This window comes from Amorphotheca resinae (genome assembly GCF_003019875.1).
Source record: "Amorphotheca resinae ATCC 22711 unplaced genomic scaffold M430scaffold_3, whole genome shotgun sequence".
Taxonomy (NCBI): Eukaryota; Fungi; Ascomycota; class Leotiomycetes; order Helotiales; family Amorphothecaceae; genus Amorphotheca; species Amorphotheca resinae.
In genome coordinates, this window is record NW_020194473.1 from 1,084,356 (window position 1) to 1,100,132 (window position 15,777).

A 15,777-nucleotide genomic window follows, 5' to 3' on the forward strand; every position below is an offset into this window, starting at 1 on the left:
GGTTGGAAAGAAAAGGAAGCCGAATGCAGAATGCAGTCGGGGTACACGGAATTGGTAGGCGCAACAGAAGGAATCTAAGTATTGTAGCCTTTCTAGGATTCGACGACTGAGTATCTCTCAAATGTATCTAATGCAATGTGGAGAGGCTTCGTGCGCTCGTAGTGATCTTATAGAAACCGATGACTGATCACGGGAAACGTGGGCATTTGTTGAAAATAAAAGGGCTTAAGAAGGGGCGAGCGAGATGAACAGGGATTCGCGAGTTTGGGGCAAATCTGCTGGGGCAAGGGGGGCGGCTGTCAGTTGCTTGCTGCTGCTTCAGATAACCTCTGGTGGGGAGGAGGGATGACATGATGCTGCTCTGGGTACCGACGAAGATAATAGATTGACTAGCAACTAACCTCTAAGGTATCAGGTTATCAACAGGGTGAGACTAGGCCAGGTTGAGCAGCGGCAGGGAAGTTTCGAGGAATGAAGTTCACGGTGTGTGTAGGACAAGCAAAGAGATAATGCGCGGCGACTCCTTCGCAAGGCGCATGCTCTGGATGGAGAGAATGAGCGATCGTCAGGAACGGCAGCGTAAAGTGAGTGGCAAGCACGCGACAGGAGGAATCGGAGGCCGAAGGAAATAGCGAAATAGTGGTTCTACTGAAGAGCGTCGGGACCTGGGACGAAAGTGCAAGAGGTTAGGAAAGTAGGTATACACGAGAGGTACATTTTGGGGGGGGGGAGGGGTGGAGAGGGGAGGGGAGGGAGTACATAATTGACACGACCTTTTTCTCTCCCCTGGAGCAACCTTAGAACCTAACAAGCAAGGCGACCCAGGCCTGGTCCCGCGCGGGTCTACGGCCTATGGATATTCCGGGAGCGAAGCTTTGGAGCATATACAGAGTGACGGAGCGTAGTCATAAGCATGGAGGGATAACAGGGAGCCGGTGCCCAAGGCGGGCCCAAGAAGCACAACGGGGAGTGGGTAAAAGGCAGGAAATGGGGGGCAATGGGGGGGCAATGGGGGGAGAGCATAGAGGGCAGCAGAGAGGGCAAGAGACCGGACATGGGAATTGTCGGCACCAGAGCTGCTTGTAGGCGCCTTTAGGCGGGCCAGAAGATGGGATTTTGGAAAATACGATGATCCCACGCCCGCTCATCGCTAGACAAGGGGCAGAAATGTCGAGTTCAGGTCGACCAGGGTGCGACTTGTGGCGAAGGTGCGCGATGAGCGGGGCGAGGCTGGCACGGTGAAAGCACGCTGCTCCATTCGCTCCATCATTCGCTCCGACGGTCTGGACCGTTGTCTTCTCGAAACTTCCGCCTTTTTATTGCTCCGTTTAACCCTCCGTAGACAAACTTTTTTTTATGCCGGACTGAGCTCCGGAGAACCTACCTACTGAAGCGCGGCCGTGATCCATCGGTTGTCCTTGTGCTGGTCCGCATCGTTTTCCGGTCGGAGCTTTGCACGAGTCTCACAGAGAAGGGGGAGCCGCGGACCTGGCTCTTGCTCCTAACACGAACCGGTGGCGAGGAGACCTCTGTGGTCGTCGTGTGCTTGGTGCCATTCGAGGCCATACGGCTCGCTCTCTGTAGGTACGAGCGAGGTACAGCAACCTAGTCCTTAATACGAAGTCGTCCGCGCATACCCCGGGCCTTCCTGTCAATTGATCGCTGTGGCGTGCCGCTGTGGCTATGTATATTGTCTGATCATTGCCGGTTGCAGTTATTTTTCACAAACCCGAATGACATAAGTCACATAACGCTGTAGAGAGCCCTGACCTGGGGCCTGCGAGTCGCTGCGAGTCGCTGCGAAGGGCCAGCATTGGAGATGGGGACAGATGGCCTCTTGACCAGGGCCAATTAGTCATTCGACTGGGCACGAGAACCACCCTGCGTATAATCGGGATCACCTGCTGAGTCGTGAGGGGGGCCTTGCCCTCGAATCCGCGCCTCGCGCTCGAACAATCGAAATCAGGGTACTGATACGCGGCCCCCCCCTAATTGTTATGCGGCCCCCCCCCTCCGGCAGAACAGAGTTTTCTGCTAATACCTAATATTAGTATTACCTATAGTATAACACTAGGTATATTTGTAACGCTTTATTATACGTAAATAACAGCGCGCATATTACCTTAAGAGAGCCATATAGAGAGCCATATAACAGTTCAAATAACAGTTTAAATAACAGTTCAAATAACAGTTTAAATAACACGTTAAAAGTAAGCCATATACTACCCAAATAACAGGCTTATAACAGCTGCTTAAACGCGTTAAATCGTACTAAAAAACAGGCTTGACAGTAGTCAACAGTAGCCATATTAACAGCCTAAATAACAGCTTAAACAGAACAGTAAAAGTGACTTATATAGCACCCAAATAACAGGCTAATAGCAGCTGCTTAAACGGTCGCTTAAACGCGTCAAATCGTACCAAAAAACAACCTTAACAGCAGACAGTAACAGCCTAAATAACAGCCCAAATAACAGTCTAAATAGTAGTCTAAATAGCAGTCCAAATAGCAGTCCAAATAGCAGTCCAAATAGTAGTCTAAATAGCAGTCTAATGTGACTTATATAGCACCTAAATAACAGCCTAAATAGCAGCCTGATAAGAGCTACTTAAACCCGTGAAATAGTACTAAAAAAACCTATTATAGTAGCTAACAGAAGCCTACCTAAACGCCCGTATCCCCTTTATAGCCTGTATTGCCCGTATTGCCCGTATTGCCTGTATTAAGTAGCCGGAATAAAGCTATTCTAAGTCCCCCCCGGCTACTATAATTAGTCTAAAGGCTACTAGGACAGCGGCTATAACTGACTTAGCTGATTTAGCTATATAACTAGCCGGTTTCCTATTACTACTGTCGTCGCGGTATTTAGTAGTAGTACTACAGGTAGTACAAAAGGACAGGTATTACGCGTATAGCCTGTAGATCGACAACTCTTATAGGTAGATCGATTATAGCCATACTAAATATACGCTATATAGTGCCTTAACTGTAGTACTACTTACTTAAATTAACTTAATATCCTGCCTGTTTGTGCCGTCTTAGCCCTTGTATTCGCTCTCTAGTGTGCCTGCCGCTTAGCTTCTTTATCTTGTCGGCGCTATCGATTAATAGGATCGAGGATAAGAGGAGGAGGGGGGCTCTATTTAGAGCTAGGAGAGGGGCGGTTAAGGTACTAATAAGGGTAGAAATCTAGAGGTGTAATAACTATAAGGTTAGCCTATTTAGGTAAAAATAAAGGGCTAGATACCTGTATTACTAGCTATCATAGCTTTAATCATATACTAACAAGGCATCCCTATAGATCTAGTAAAGGATCTAGTACACTTAGACTAAATTAGACCCTACTCTTTATACTTACTTTAGCGTAGAACGTGTTAATACTGTTCTTTTAGCTTGTATAAGCCGTAGTAAGAGATCTTGCCTATTACCTAGTAGTAGAATAGACTTGACAGGCTAGTAGGAGTAGTTTAGTACCTCTTGTTAGTTAATAAGGTAATCTTATTTAGCTAATTATTAATTACTAGCGTTATAGAGTTCTAAATAGCGAGTAGGTGCTTAGATAGCCTACTAATCTAGTACTTGATTATAGCGTAAGATCCCTTAAGGCGTAAGGTAACAGTAGTTCTACTATAAAAGAATTAATTAACCTAGGCATAAACAATTTACTTATAGTAGGGCCTTAGCTACTAGCTAATCACGTAGACAAGAGCCTGCCTCTTAAGATCCTAATTAACAGCCTCTTAGATCTGCTTAGGGGACGCGTTAGGAAGGGCCTAGTAAGGCTTACTATTATTCTAATAAAACTCTTCCTTAAACTCTAATAGTATATCTTTATACTCCTCTTTTGTTTTAGCGTAAACAACGCGTCAAAACTACTTTTAGAACTCTTCTTACTGTTCTATAGTTAGAAAAAGGCCCTTATAGTAAGTTATAATACACTTGTTAATATACTAGAGACAGAGAACGCGTTTAGTTTAAAAGGTAGGGAAGTACTTAGTAACGGCCTTAATTAAGGCTACCTTATAGTTAGTAGTAATTACTAACGGCTATACTCTGTCGTTAAACAGCTTAATAAGGTACTAAATAGTCTTATCATAACAGTCTTTAGTCTCCTAATCAAGCTAGCAAAGGGCTACTATAAACGTGTTCCTATAGTGATTAATACTAATAATATCTAGTATTAGTATATCGAATTTGTTTGTCTTATAGATATAATCTAATAGTAGGATATCTAGGTACTAATTTAGGTACTTTACAGACCGTGTATCTACTACAAAGATCATCTTAATATTGCCTATAGTATTAGAACACTACTTAAAAAACACTTTACTAGTACTCTTTTTCTCCTTAAGGGACTCGATTAGGGCCTGTAGAGGGGGTCTACTAGCATGCCTAGCCCGGCTTAGCGTAGCTGTAACGTTATATATATTACAGTAGTAAACCGTAACTCTAGGGCCTCCTTATTAGCGTAGTACTGTCACAGTTCGACTAGGTAGAATACTAGTTATATAGTAAGTGTTAACAATCTTAAGTTACTTACTGTTAAGCTAGCGGTGTTTAGGGAAAGCTAAGGCCTTACTAGGCTTATAGTTATAGGTATCCCTTCTAGGACGGTGTTAAAGAGTCTATAAGCTATCTATACGCTACCTAGCCTTTAGAGACACCTAGTACCTTGTTCTAAAGGTACCGCGAGAGTAGATCCGGTGTTCTTTACTAACACTACTATAGTAGGCGCTACCGCGTTTGTAATTTAGGTATTTAAGACCCCTTCCCCCCCTTTTGTTAGTCCTCCTAATTGTAAGGGCATACCTAGCTAACTTGACGTAAGCCTGGCAGGCACTTTGTAACGTGTCGAATAAGTCGAATTAGCCCTCTAGCAGTAGGGATAGAGGGATTATACCGGTAGTAAGGGACGGTAAAGGGGCCGGTAAAGGGGCCGGTAAAGGGGCCGGTAAAGGGGTTTTAGGGTCCGGTAAAGGGGAGTTAAATAAGGACGACATCTTAAGCGACGGCGAGGTATAATGATTAAGCGACAGCGAGGTATACGACGGCAAGGTTAATAGGATAGTAAACAGTAGTAACAGTACGTAGATTACTATACAGTTTACAAGAGAAATAAAGTACTACTACTGACCGCCTACATTTTCGGCTTACTGCCGACGCATTCGGTAAGAGGGGGGGCCGCATAACAGTTGGGGGGGGGCCGCGTATCATGACCCCGAAATCAAGGACTGTACACAGGACCGTGTGCGGTGGCGAATAATATCGTGGGTCCGCGAGTTGGAGGAGACGGATGAAAGCGAAGCGAGCGGCTCCCATTTGCTGGAGGCGACGAGGGTGTAGACGGGCGACGTGAGGTTCGAGTCGGTCGACCCTTCGAGGTGCCCGGGTTATGCCATGCCGCCGTGCCGGGCCCATATCAACGGGTGGCGGCGGGGACCTCGAGTCTCGACAGTCCTCGACAGCCACTCAACGCTCTCAACCCCGGCGCTCCTCTTGGTCTGCGCGAACGGAGGAGGAGGAGTAGTGGAGAGTGTCAAGGACTGAGAATCTGAGGTTATGGCTGTGCACGGCGGAAGCTAAGCACACTAGGCCGCATTGGGACCCCGGCTATCTCATTAATCCGCCGCTTGCCGCCTGCTCACGATCGAGGCGATCTTGTGCATAGTACACACGTGTGTATTATGTACATATTCCGGAGCCTCCGTAAACAGCCCAGCGAATATTGCGAGAACAGGAAAGGAACAAAGAATACTTCTCTCTGATGGCCGTCCGCGCAGCCACGAGCACTCAGGCTGACGTACTCCGTACATATGCCATCAAGGCTGCCGTCATCCGCAGAATATGGGCCAACTTTTTGGACACAGAAACTCCGATTCCTGCCTTTTTTCCAGGCAGTGGTCGATCGACTACACCTCATGCTGCTTTAGTGAGACATGCTACTACTGTACTGGACTGTCCTGTACCGTCAACAACGTTCCCCTGGTCCGGCACTTTGATGATGTCCTCTGCTTGATAGGCTGTGGACCTGCCGGAGGCATGTCCGTATGTCTCATGGGTGTAAGTGAACCCGTGGGTTTACCCAAGATTCGCATCGAGGACTGAGAATTAGGGGTCCAATCGCCAGACCGAGAAGGCTAAAGAGATACACACCCTTGGCACTTGCTCTCTCTGACGCTACCAAGGTTTTACTCCACGTTCAAGTGAGTTTTGCGGTGGCGACCAGTTTTCTCTCTTGAAGAATTGTTAGAGCCTCCCTTGTGGAGCCCAATTGCCCCGCAAAGATTGGCGCGTAAGATTTGATTCCTGGATTCTATGCAGTGCCTTGGGCCTTGACAAAGATAAGGGATCGTCCATGATGATTCCACCTTGGCCCCATCAGGGCAAACAGAATTTCAGACAAGGCAACTCAGTGGTTGACCGATGACTCTTTCCACAGAGGTTCTCGAAGTATCCTGAATCCTTAAGTCAGCTGCAGCGGGTTACTTTTTTCTCGAGGGTATATTCTTTGCCGGGAATCCCTTAACCGGATTGTTCGCCACGACACAAATACCGCTGGATCTCCCATACAGTAGTATTCTATGAAGTTACCGGGTCGATTGATCATCTCCCGAAGGACACATTGCTTTAACCAAGTAAATTCCCCACGCTGGATTCCTGAGTCTGATACCTGCTATTCAATCACTCAGTTTTCCGCGGAAATCCTTATCCACTCATTCTGTCCTTCCAAGCTTTCCGTCCTCTTAAGCAATTATACCCTTCTTCAGCAAAATCAATGTCTTGGTCCTATCTCTATTTTTCACAAATAAGTCCCAGGCGGGCTTATCATTTATGTGCTTGTTAAGCTTGGCTCGGATCCCTAGTACAGGTCCTGGGCTGGGTAGTATGCACGCCGGAAATAAATGCATGCCCCAAAGAAGCTTCGGTGGACCCCTTAAAGTATCATAGCTTTCCTCAAAGCCAAGGACAAGATGGGAAATGGCTATACATCTCGATCGCTCAGTACGCACTTGATCTTTGCCCACTTAAGTTTGACTTTGAGCATGCGTTCCAGGGACACAGAGTCCTCTACACCTGCTCAGTCGCCAACACAACCAGGGCAATTTTCGCTCCAGAGGTTTCTGGAGGGTTTGGATTGAAATCAGTCTCTTACACATGCCTCGTCCCTTATTGAAAGTCAAGACTCTAACGAAACTCCCCCATCTAATTGCAACAGAGACTATAACGGAGATGCCGCAAATCCTACAATCAAAGACGGCAGCCCGAAAGGACAGAAGCCATTGTCAGCATACATGTAAAGCCCCTAGTATAATCCCACACAACGTATCTGTATGACTCCTCAGCACCCTGAACCAAGCATCTTGCATTGTCACCTATGCAACCTCCGCAGCTGAGAGAAGGTTAATATAACGCTCAACGCTTTTATTGCTAGCATCCGAGACACACGCCAAGAAAGCTAACTTAGGAGTTGCACAGTGAGCTAACTCAGGGGCAGGCTGCGGTTCCCCTGGGCTAAGCCGGCGGCGTGGCTTGGAATTCTACGAGTTTATGGTGCTACTAAGCGCCTCAGTACCTAGCTTGCGCTTTAGAGTCCCCGACTTCTGGCCTAGGGCTTGGTTTTTGGGTTCCTGTTCGTAGGTACAGTATGGGAATATAAACTCCCCTTCTCTCCCCAGATGACCTTGCTAGATTTCTAGCTACATACAGGTACATACTGGAATTGTTAGCAGGCAGTATGTGAGTAATGAGCAGATCGTGGGGAACTGTTGGGCCAAGTTTCCGTGTCCGGAAAGTGATTGGAGCTCTGCAGAGGGGGTACTACTGGGATGATGAGGTGGTATGGTGGTATGGTGGCGGAAAGTGGTCGTTGATTGGTTGGCTTTCTGGGTCTCGTGATACAGCATTATAAGGTAACGTGACGTCGACCTTTAATGCCTTAGGCGTCAAGATATCCTGCGAGAGGATGGGAGGCCATTTCACAAGAACTACCCCCAAAGATTACATGGAATAAGCAGGCAATCCGCTCCCATTCAATGTGTCCATATGTAATAGTACAATGCCTCAGAACGCCATTTCCCCAATCTAATCTTTCTTGAGCGGCAGATACTTTTCCTCAATCCCGTCCTTTGTGATAATAAGCATCTGAAGACCATCTCCCACCTCGATATGTCTCTCAACCGCACTATCAAACGCATCCTTCACTAGATCCTCCACTTCATTCCTAGGTAATGGGATCTTCTCCCGCTCTTGTAACTCGTGCCCGACGCCACTGCCTGGGATATATTGATTCTTGAAATTGACCTGGTTATCCAGGAAGGGCATGATAAGGCTGGCCGCGGCACCCGCCGCGCGGCACTGTTCCCTCTCGTAGCTACCAACAGGATCGTAGGAGTAGATGGCGCCACGACCCTCCTCGTCGAGACCGCCCAGAATGGCGTGGACGTAGTAGGGGAAGAAGCGCTTGCCGTAGAGGATGGTGGAGAGGCGCTGGGCGCAGGCCTTGACGCTCATGGGCTTGCCGTGCTGGTAACGGTACATCTTAACAATGGCATCGAGACGCTCTTTCAGCGCCTCACCATCAGCTGCGAACCCAACAACTGAGAGCACCAGTGTAGCATCATCTTGAGTTGATGTCGTGCCCCCGATCTTGAATACCTTTGGGCTGTAGCGGGTGTTGATATTGTATCCGGACGTCGACCGTGTGTCGCCGGCGAGGATCGCGAAGTCGGAACCAGAGATCGCGAGGGTCGAACCACCGTTGTCAGTGTATCTATACAACTAGTCAGTGAGAAGCTAAGGTAATAACCTGGGTTTAACTTACGGGTTGAACGCATGCTCCTTATTGCCAGCTGCGGTCACTGGGGCCTGGTTGAAAGAGTAGTTCGGGCCGTTCATCAGCGGATTTTGACTAAACATCGCAGCCATCTTGACTGCGGCAAAGAGAAGAGCGGAGGTATTCGTATGGGAGACTTGGGCTTTGTGGTAGATATGGATTGGGAGGCTGATAAAATCTGGCTCGCGGACTGATGTGATGTAGCAACGCGTTGACAGAGCTGCCTCAACTTAGCGAGGCGAGGCTGGACTGCAGGGGACCGGGGTAGCTCAAATTACGCAGTAGATGCACAGCAGCAGGGACGAAGTAAGCTCAAAAACCGTCCGGAAGTTTACTTTCAAAGGACAGTTATGGACACGTACGTCGATCTGCCTTACTTATAAATGTGTACTGACCGTGTCGTAGTGTCTCACGAAGCATCCGGCGACAAGCCTTGCAAAAGATTGCTGCGCTCGCCGCAACGTCATCGTCAACGGACTTTGATAACTCGGACCTTGATCGACTCTGCAAAGGATTTTCAAGTCCTGGAAATGTGCAGACAAATGGCGCTACAAAAGGCTCTCCTCAATCTCTGTCGGGGTCGCCCATGGTATGTGTGGATCTCTGCCTGTGGAAAGGAGGAAGGCTGACATGACTACAGACTATACGAGAATTCGAAGTCTTGCTGGCATTGTGCAAAGCGGCCCCTCTCCTGCAGACTCCCCAAAGTGCCCTGAAGCTGGTCGAACAGCTGTCCCCTTACGTCCTGGAATCGCACACGCAGGTGTTCGTTCCGTCGCCCTTTTTCCGCGAAATCGAACCCTCCCCTATTGAAGCCCTGAGCTACAACCTCGCCACGGCCCTGCTCTCACTAGGCGTGAATCATGGATTCTTACAGAAGTTAGTCGTGGAGAAGTTATGGGGATACCTGGACAATTGTACGCAAGCTGCTTTGATTGCCATCCAGGGGGAAGACACGGAGAATGGAGATACAACCGAAATTGAAGATGCCGTCCATGTTGCAACGGTGACCATATCGATTCTCGGCTTCCTCGATGCTGCAGCCGCGTATGCGAATTTCTGGACTGCTGCCGAGAGGCTTGATCTGATTCAGCGTGTTAATGCCTTGTTATCAGAAAAGTTCTTAGTAGCAGTTGAAATCGCATTTTCCACGATCCGCAACACGAGTTCTCAAAATAGCCATGTGAAGGAATGGAAGAGATATGTCCGGCACTACGCAGCCATTGGTCGTCCCCTTGGCGCTATGCTTCTCCAGCGAAGTTTCATGTGGCTCCTCGTTGCAGGCTCCTCACTTCTCATTGCAGACGTTGATGTGCTCAGAGGGAACGATATCCTAGATCTGCTTATGTCAGGTACTGAACTCACTGGTCTTACTTCATCTCGAAGCGGAGGAGTGGACTTCGATACCATTGAGACACTGGCCGATATTGCTACTGATGAGATGAGTCTCCTCGAGGATGGTGCTGATTATCTTCGACTCGGTTCTGCATGGCAACAAAGACTCGCGTTTTCAGTCAAAGCAGGTGCTCTCACGAGCTATCTCAATTGTGCACTGCTTAATGAAGATGCTGCCGACCCCGATGTTCTTATGACTTGGTTAGAGAATACCCTTGCAGATCCTGTACAAATGGCCGACGAGACGCTAGCAAATGTTGTCCTTCGGGCAATGGCTTTGATCTCAAAATTATCCCCTGGCTTTGCCCCGAATGTTAGTCGACTCCTACCGCGGTTCATCGTACAAGGGGGCTGCCGTGGCCAGACGATTTCCGTTGCATCTGCTTGTTTAGCATACGTTGTCCAAATCCTTTCACAGGATACCATCATTACTACCCTATATACCCTTGGAAATGTTCTCAGCTCCGGGACCAACCCAGAAAGAGCTCTCGCAGGTGGAGCTAACGGCGACCTGACTATGGATGCGTCTCTTAACTCAACACTCTACGCCGGAAAGCAATCTACGGGCAGTTCCATATCGTTGACGATAAGTGGGGAGGAAGAAACTTCAGCAGTTTATGGAAATGTTGTACAAGCAATTTGTGGAATTGCTAGTAGCTGCAAGGACGCAAAGATAACGGCTTTGGCGCAATCGATGCTTCTTCAGAAGATTGAGAAGGTCAGCAGATCGGTAGATGCTCGAATTATCACTGAGGCTGCTGGGTTGGCATTAAGTGGCGGACCCCTCGAATTCCGTAGTTTGCTCAAGCTCTATGCCAAACTCAGCCACGACGGCGTGATACAAAATAACGAGGTTTTACTAGCGGCGGTAAGTCAAATCCCAATCCGAATCAATTCAGAGAATAGTATTGACCTTCGTAGGTGATGAAAGGCCGTGACTATCTCTCCTCGAGTTTGCGCAGAGAGTCCCCGTTGTTTGATATCTACCTCGAGCATCTGCTGGAATCCATCATCAGCAGGGGCGATGCGCACCAGGGGGCAAATACCCGCGAAGCTGATGTCGAAGTTGCCGCACGTGAGATTGCCCAGATGTTGCAACCTCTTGCTATATTGATGTCCCAGATTGATTTGGCTTCTGGTGACGCTTTGAGTGAGGAAACCTCGTCACTTCTCCGTGATGCCTGGTTCAACATCGTTGTTCATGGCTTCACTGCTAATACAGACCGTGGCAAGAAATACCGAAACGAACTACAACTTATGGCTGTTCATTCAAGACCCCTTGTTACTGAGAAGCGAGGCGAACAAGTCGAGAGCGATATTGAGCTTAATACTGTCCTTCGCCGTGGGATGAGTTCTGAACATGAGGCCACCCAAAAGAAGAGCCTTACAGCTCTTTTGCCAGCCAAATCCTCGGAAATTTCAGGCCTGAGTTACAGCAAAGTCATATTTCTGCAGGCCGCTTATCTCGTAGAAACACTCCGTGCAGACTCGGGCGATTGTACTAAGGCTTTGATCTACTTTCTGGAACCTAGCATGCGAAGAGGAGATATGAGTAGCATCATGGAATCGATTACTACAACAGTTATGGACATCTATCTGCGTAAGACCTTAGCCGGGAATAATCCGACTTTCTCTGCACCCTACGTTGCCAAACAGCTCTCGTCGATATTCAGCGGATGCTGTTATCGTATTGATAGAGTGCAGCAGGCCGCTATGATCTGTGCAGATCGAATCATACTCGATGTTCCGTCCGCGCTGTGCCAGAAATCGTCCCTTTTCGCGCTTTTGGAATTGCTCTCGTTGATGTGGGCCAGCTGTTTGGAAGCTGAAACCGACGAATACGACTGGAAGTCGTCTTTCACCTCAAGCCGTGGCAATGTTACTGTGGAGTTGTCTGATGACTATGCCATGCGCAGACACACGCTCAACAACCTGTACAAAAAGGCCAGAGGTTGGGTAACGGCTGTTATCAATATTGCACCGCTAGATATCAAAGGTCTACTACAGACGTACCTTTCGGAATATGACGACGATGGCGCTTACGGGCATATGTCACTCGGTAGATCATTCGCATCAGAGATGGGATCTGTAATCCCAAACACCGATCAAAGGCTTGCTGCCATAGATCGTGATGGAGACTGCAACATCAATACCGCTTCGGACTTCATTGCCCAATACACAACTCGTCAAGAGTACCGATACGCGGAGACGATTCCCGACCATGGCGCAGAATGGCTGCAATTCATGAATCTCGACGACCAACGTGGGTCTCTTGCCTCGAAGTCGGAACAAGATGGGCACAATGCTGTAACAGTACTTGCACAGCTCGAGGCTCGAATCGTAAATCGCAAGTACATCCCAATCGACGAACTGCGTGATATCTTGCGAAGAGCTGCGGCTTTGCTCTGTCGGAGTAAAAAAGACGAGTGTGCTATTGTGCACTATCTTGTCGGCATTCCATTCGCAATCTTCACGAAACAATCCATCAAACTTGGCATTTCTCTTTGGCTTGGTGTTATCAACGAGAATCCCCGGATGGAGCCCAGAATTTTAATGGAAGTCGCTCGGCAATGGGAATCCACAATCCATCGACGCCTTGGTATTTTCAACTCGAAGTTCTTGTAAGTTTCAGCTCCCTCTCTACTTCACAGTTGCTAATTTTTGGAGGCACCCTGATCCGTTCTACGTCAAAGAAGAATTTGCACCAAGTGATAGAGCGGCACTTAAAAAACGGCAGCAGACTGCTCATAATCTGCTTGCACCCCACATGCGGTTGTTGCAATTCATAGCAAGCCACTTCAATGCAACTCGCCTTGGCAGTCCTCACATCGAGAAGGCGTTCCTGAGACTCCTGGCCACTACATTGGAAAGCCTGAAGCATTCTACTGGTCATCCATTAGCCCGAGAGATAAGATTGCAGATTGTTCTATTCGGCCTGAAAGTGCTGAGGCATAGTACAGCTCTTGATATGGCTTCAAAGTATTCGTTGAAGGATCAAATACTATCTGCAGCCTTGAGCTGGTTTAGCTTCGCCCCCCAATGGTCATTTGGTGGCAATCGATTGCAATTGAAGGCCGAGGTTCGTTTGCTCGGGGATGTGTCGGCAGCACTCCGAAATGCTGTAGTGGCTGGACAGAAGCCGATATCAAAGTCACTCCAGGCTAAGGAAAGCCTGCTCCAGACTTTGATTGAAAGCGAGCAGGCGCGGCTCACAGTCTGGCTATACCCTCTGAACGACCCCCAAGGCTCCGGCCACGGCCATGGATCGAAGTCCCCAACAGAGGTAAGCATAACTGTGGCCTCTGCTGCAAATGCACGTTTCTAACTTAAGTTTAGGCAACTCTCCTCGCCCATGTAAGGACTGCGTGGAACGAAAACCCATCATTGGCCATACAACTTGTCGCAAGATTTCCTTCGGCAAGACTTCAAAACGAAGTACGATGGCTCTTGTTCAACTTTCCAGACAAGGCTATTTCTGAACCCGAGGCGCTCCAAATTCTACTTGGGGGTGCATTGCCAGATGATGTGTCTTTCCAATTGAAGGTCAGTCCGACCGATTAGCCATTGGATCCAAATACTGACCGTTGTAGTACCTTCTGTATTGGGCTCCTGTGAATCCCATCACCGCAGTCACATACTTCTTACCAGCATACCGGAATCATCCATTCATTGTGCAATATGCTATGCGGGCTCTCGAAAGCCATTCTGTCGATGTCACCTTCTTCTATGTCCCCCAGATCGTTCAGACATTGCGGTATGACGCTCTTGGCTACGTCGAGAGATATATCGTAGAGACTGCAAAGTTCTCTCAGTTATTCGCCCATCAGATTATATGGAACATGAAAGCAAACGCTTACAAGGACGAGGATTCTCAGATTGTGAGTGTAGTACTGCACTTCTCGGTGTATTATACTAATGACTCTCTAGCCCGATGCTGTGAAGCCCACACTTGACAAGGTCATGAATCGAATGATCGCGGAATTTTCGGGCGATGACAAGGCTTTCTATGAACGTGAATTCGCATTCTTTGACGAAGTTACTAGTATTTCTGGAAAGCTCAAGCCATTCATCAAGCGACCCAAGCCCGAGAAAAAGCAGAAAATCGAAGAAGAGTTGCGTAAAATCAAGGTCGACGTTGGGGTTTACTTACCCAGTAACCCTGACGGCGTGGTGATCGGTATTGACCGAAAGTCTGGGAAGCCACTTCAGAGTCATGCTAAAGCACCGTACATGGCAACCTTCCGAATCAAAAAGTCCAAGACGGATATAGAAGGGGCTGATGAAATGTTCGAAGAGACCAACAAGAATAATTCAGTACCCAAAGAGACCACGATCGAAGTATGGCAGTCCGCTATATTCAAAGTCGGAGATGACTGCCGCCAAGATGTCTTGGCCCTTCAAATGATAGCAACTTTCCGAGGCATTTTCAACCATGTTGGTCTCGACGTCTACGTATTCCCTTACCGCGTTACGGCAACGGCGCCCGGCTGTGGTGTGATCGACGTTCTGCCAAATTCTATCTCCCGAGATATGCTCGGACGAGAAGCTGTCAATGGTCTTTACGATTACTTCATCTCGAAATATGGGAATGAAGACTCTCTGCGATTCCAAGAAGCCCGGAACAATTTTGTAAAGAGCATGGCAGCTTACTCCATCATTTCTTACTTGCTGCAATTCAAGGATCGACATAATGGTAACATCATGATTGATGATGCGGGCCATATCTTACATATCGACTTTGGATTCTGCTTTGACATTGCTCCTGGTGGCGTCAAGTTTGAAAGAGCTCCATTCAAACTCACAACTGAAATGGTGTCTGTCATGGGCGGAAGCATGGACCACCAGGCATTCAAGTGGTTCGAGGAATTGTGCGTAAAAGCTTTCCTAGCCTCTAGACAATACACAGAGAAGCTAAGTCAGCTTGTGCTGTTGATGATGGACAGTGGCTTGCCTTGCTTTAAGCCGGAGACGATCCAGAACTTCAAGGACCGGTTCGTGTTAGAGAGAAGTGAGAGGGAGGCGGCGGAATACATGAAGGACTTGATCAAGAAGAGTCACTCCAGTTATTCAACCGGGGTTTATGACAAATTCCAGGAGATCACGAACGGTATCCCATACTAGATAAAGTAGCTGAATATATACATACCCTAGGCGGCTTTCGAACTCTTGCACTTGAGACTGCGTTATCTGAAAAGGGTTGTAAGACTATATTTATTCTTGGTCTGTGTTGCAGAGAACCTCTCCCCCAGTTTGGGATAAGAGTGAATCCTTTTCTTAAGAGCTATCTCGAAGAGATTTCACATATCAAAAAGCGTTTGTGGTTTAGTGGTAAAATCCATCGTTGCCATGTGAATAATTTCACAGCAGCCTCGATGGGCCCCGGGTTCGATTCCCGGCGAACGCAAAACATGTTTTTTTTGTAATTTTTCTTTCCCTTACCTTTTTCTAGGCTCTTCCTTTTTGTTCCCAAAAAAAAAAGGGCTTTGGAAACAAGCTTAGGGAAATCGGGCCTTGTTCTCGCTTCAAAACAACCACAAAAAATTAAACT

At 47.9% G+C, this 15,777-nt stretch overlaps 2 protein-coding genes across 2 annotated transcripts; one reads left to right on the plus strand and one right to left on the minus strand.

Annotated features, from left to right (window-relative positions):
- Positions 1–8,083: 8,083 nt before the first annotated feature.
- Positions 8,084–8,926, minus strand: M430DRAFT_97619 (hypothetical protein; the record flags this gene model as incomplete). The annotated part of the gene is made up of 2 exons (XM_024870053.1): positions 8,084–8,771; positions 8,823–8,926. 2 exons carry the CDS (start codon positions 8,924–8,926, stop codon positions 8,084–8,086), a joined length of 792 nt encoding a protein of 263 aa, XP_024723111.1.
- A 221-nt stretch (positions 8,927–9,147) lies between these two features.
- On the plus strand, positions 9,148–15,386 carry M430DRAFT_116858 (hypothetical protein). The gene is made up of 8 exons (XM_024861650.1): positions 9,148–9,192; positions 9,240–9,423; positions 9,475–11,097; positions 11,151–12,850; positions 12,897–13,512; positions 13,566–13,772; positions 13,820–14,107; positions 14,157–15,386. The coding sequence occupies exons 1-8, from the start codon at positions 9,185–9,187 to the stop codon at positions 15,348–15,350; spliced, it is 5,820 nt and encodes a 1,939-aa protein (XP_024723112.1). The 5' UTR covers positions 9,148–9,184; the 3' UTR covers positions 15,351–15,386.
- Positions 15,387–15,777: the final 391 nt, after the last annotated feature.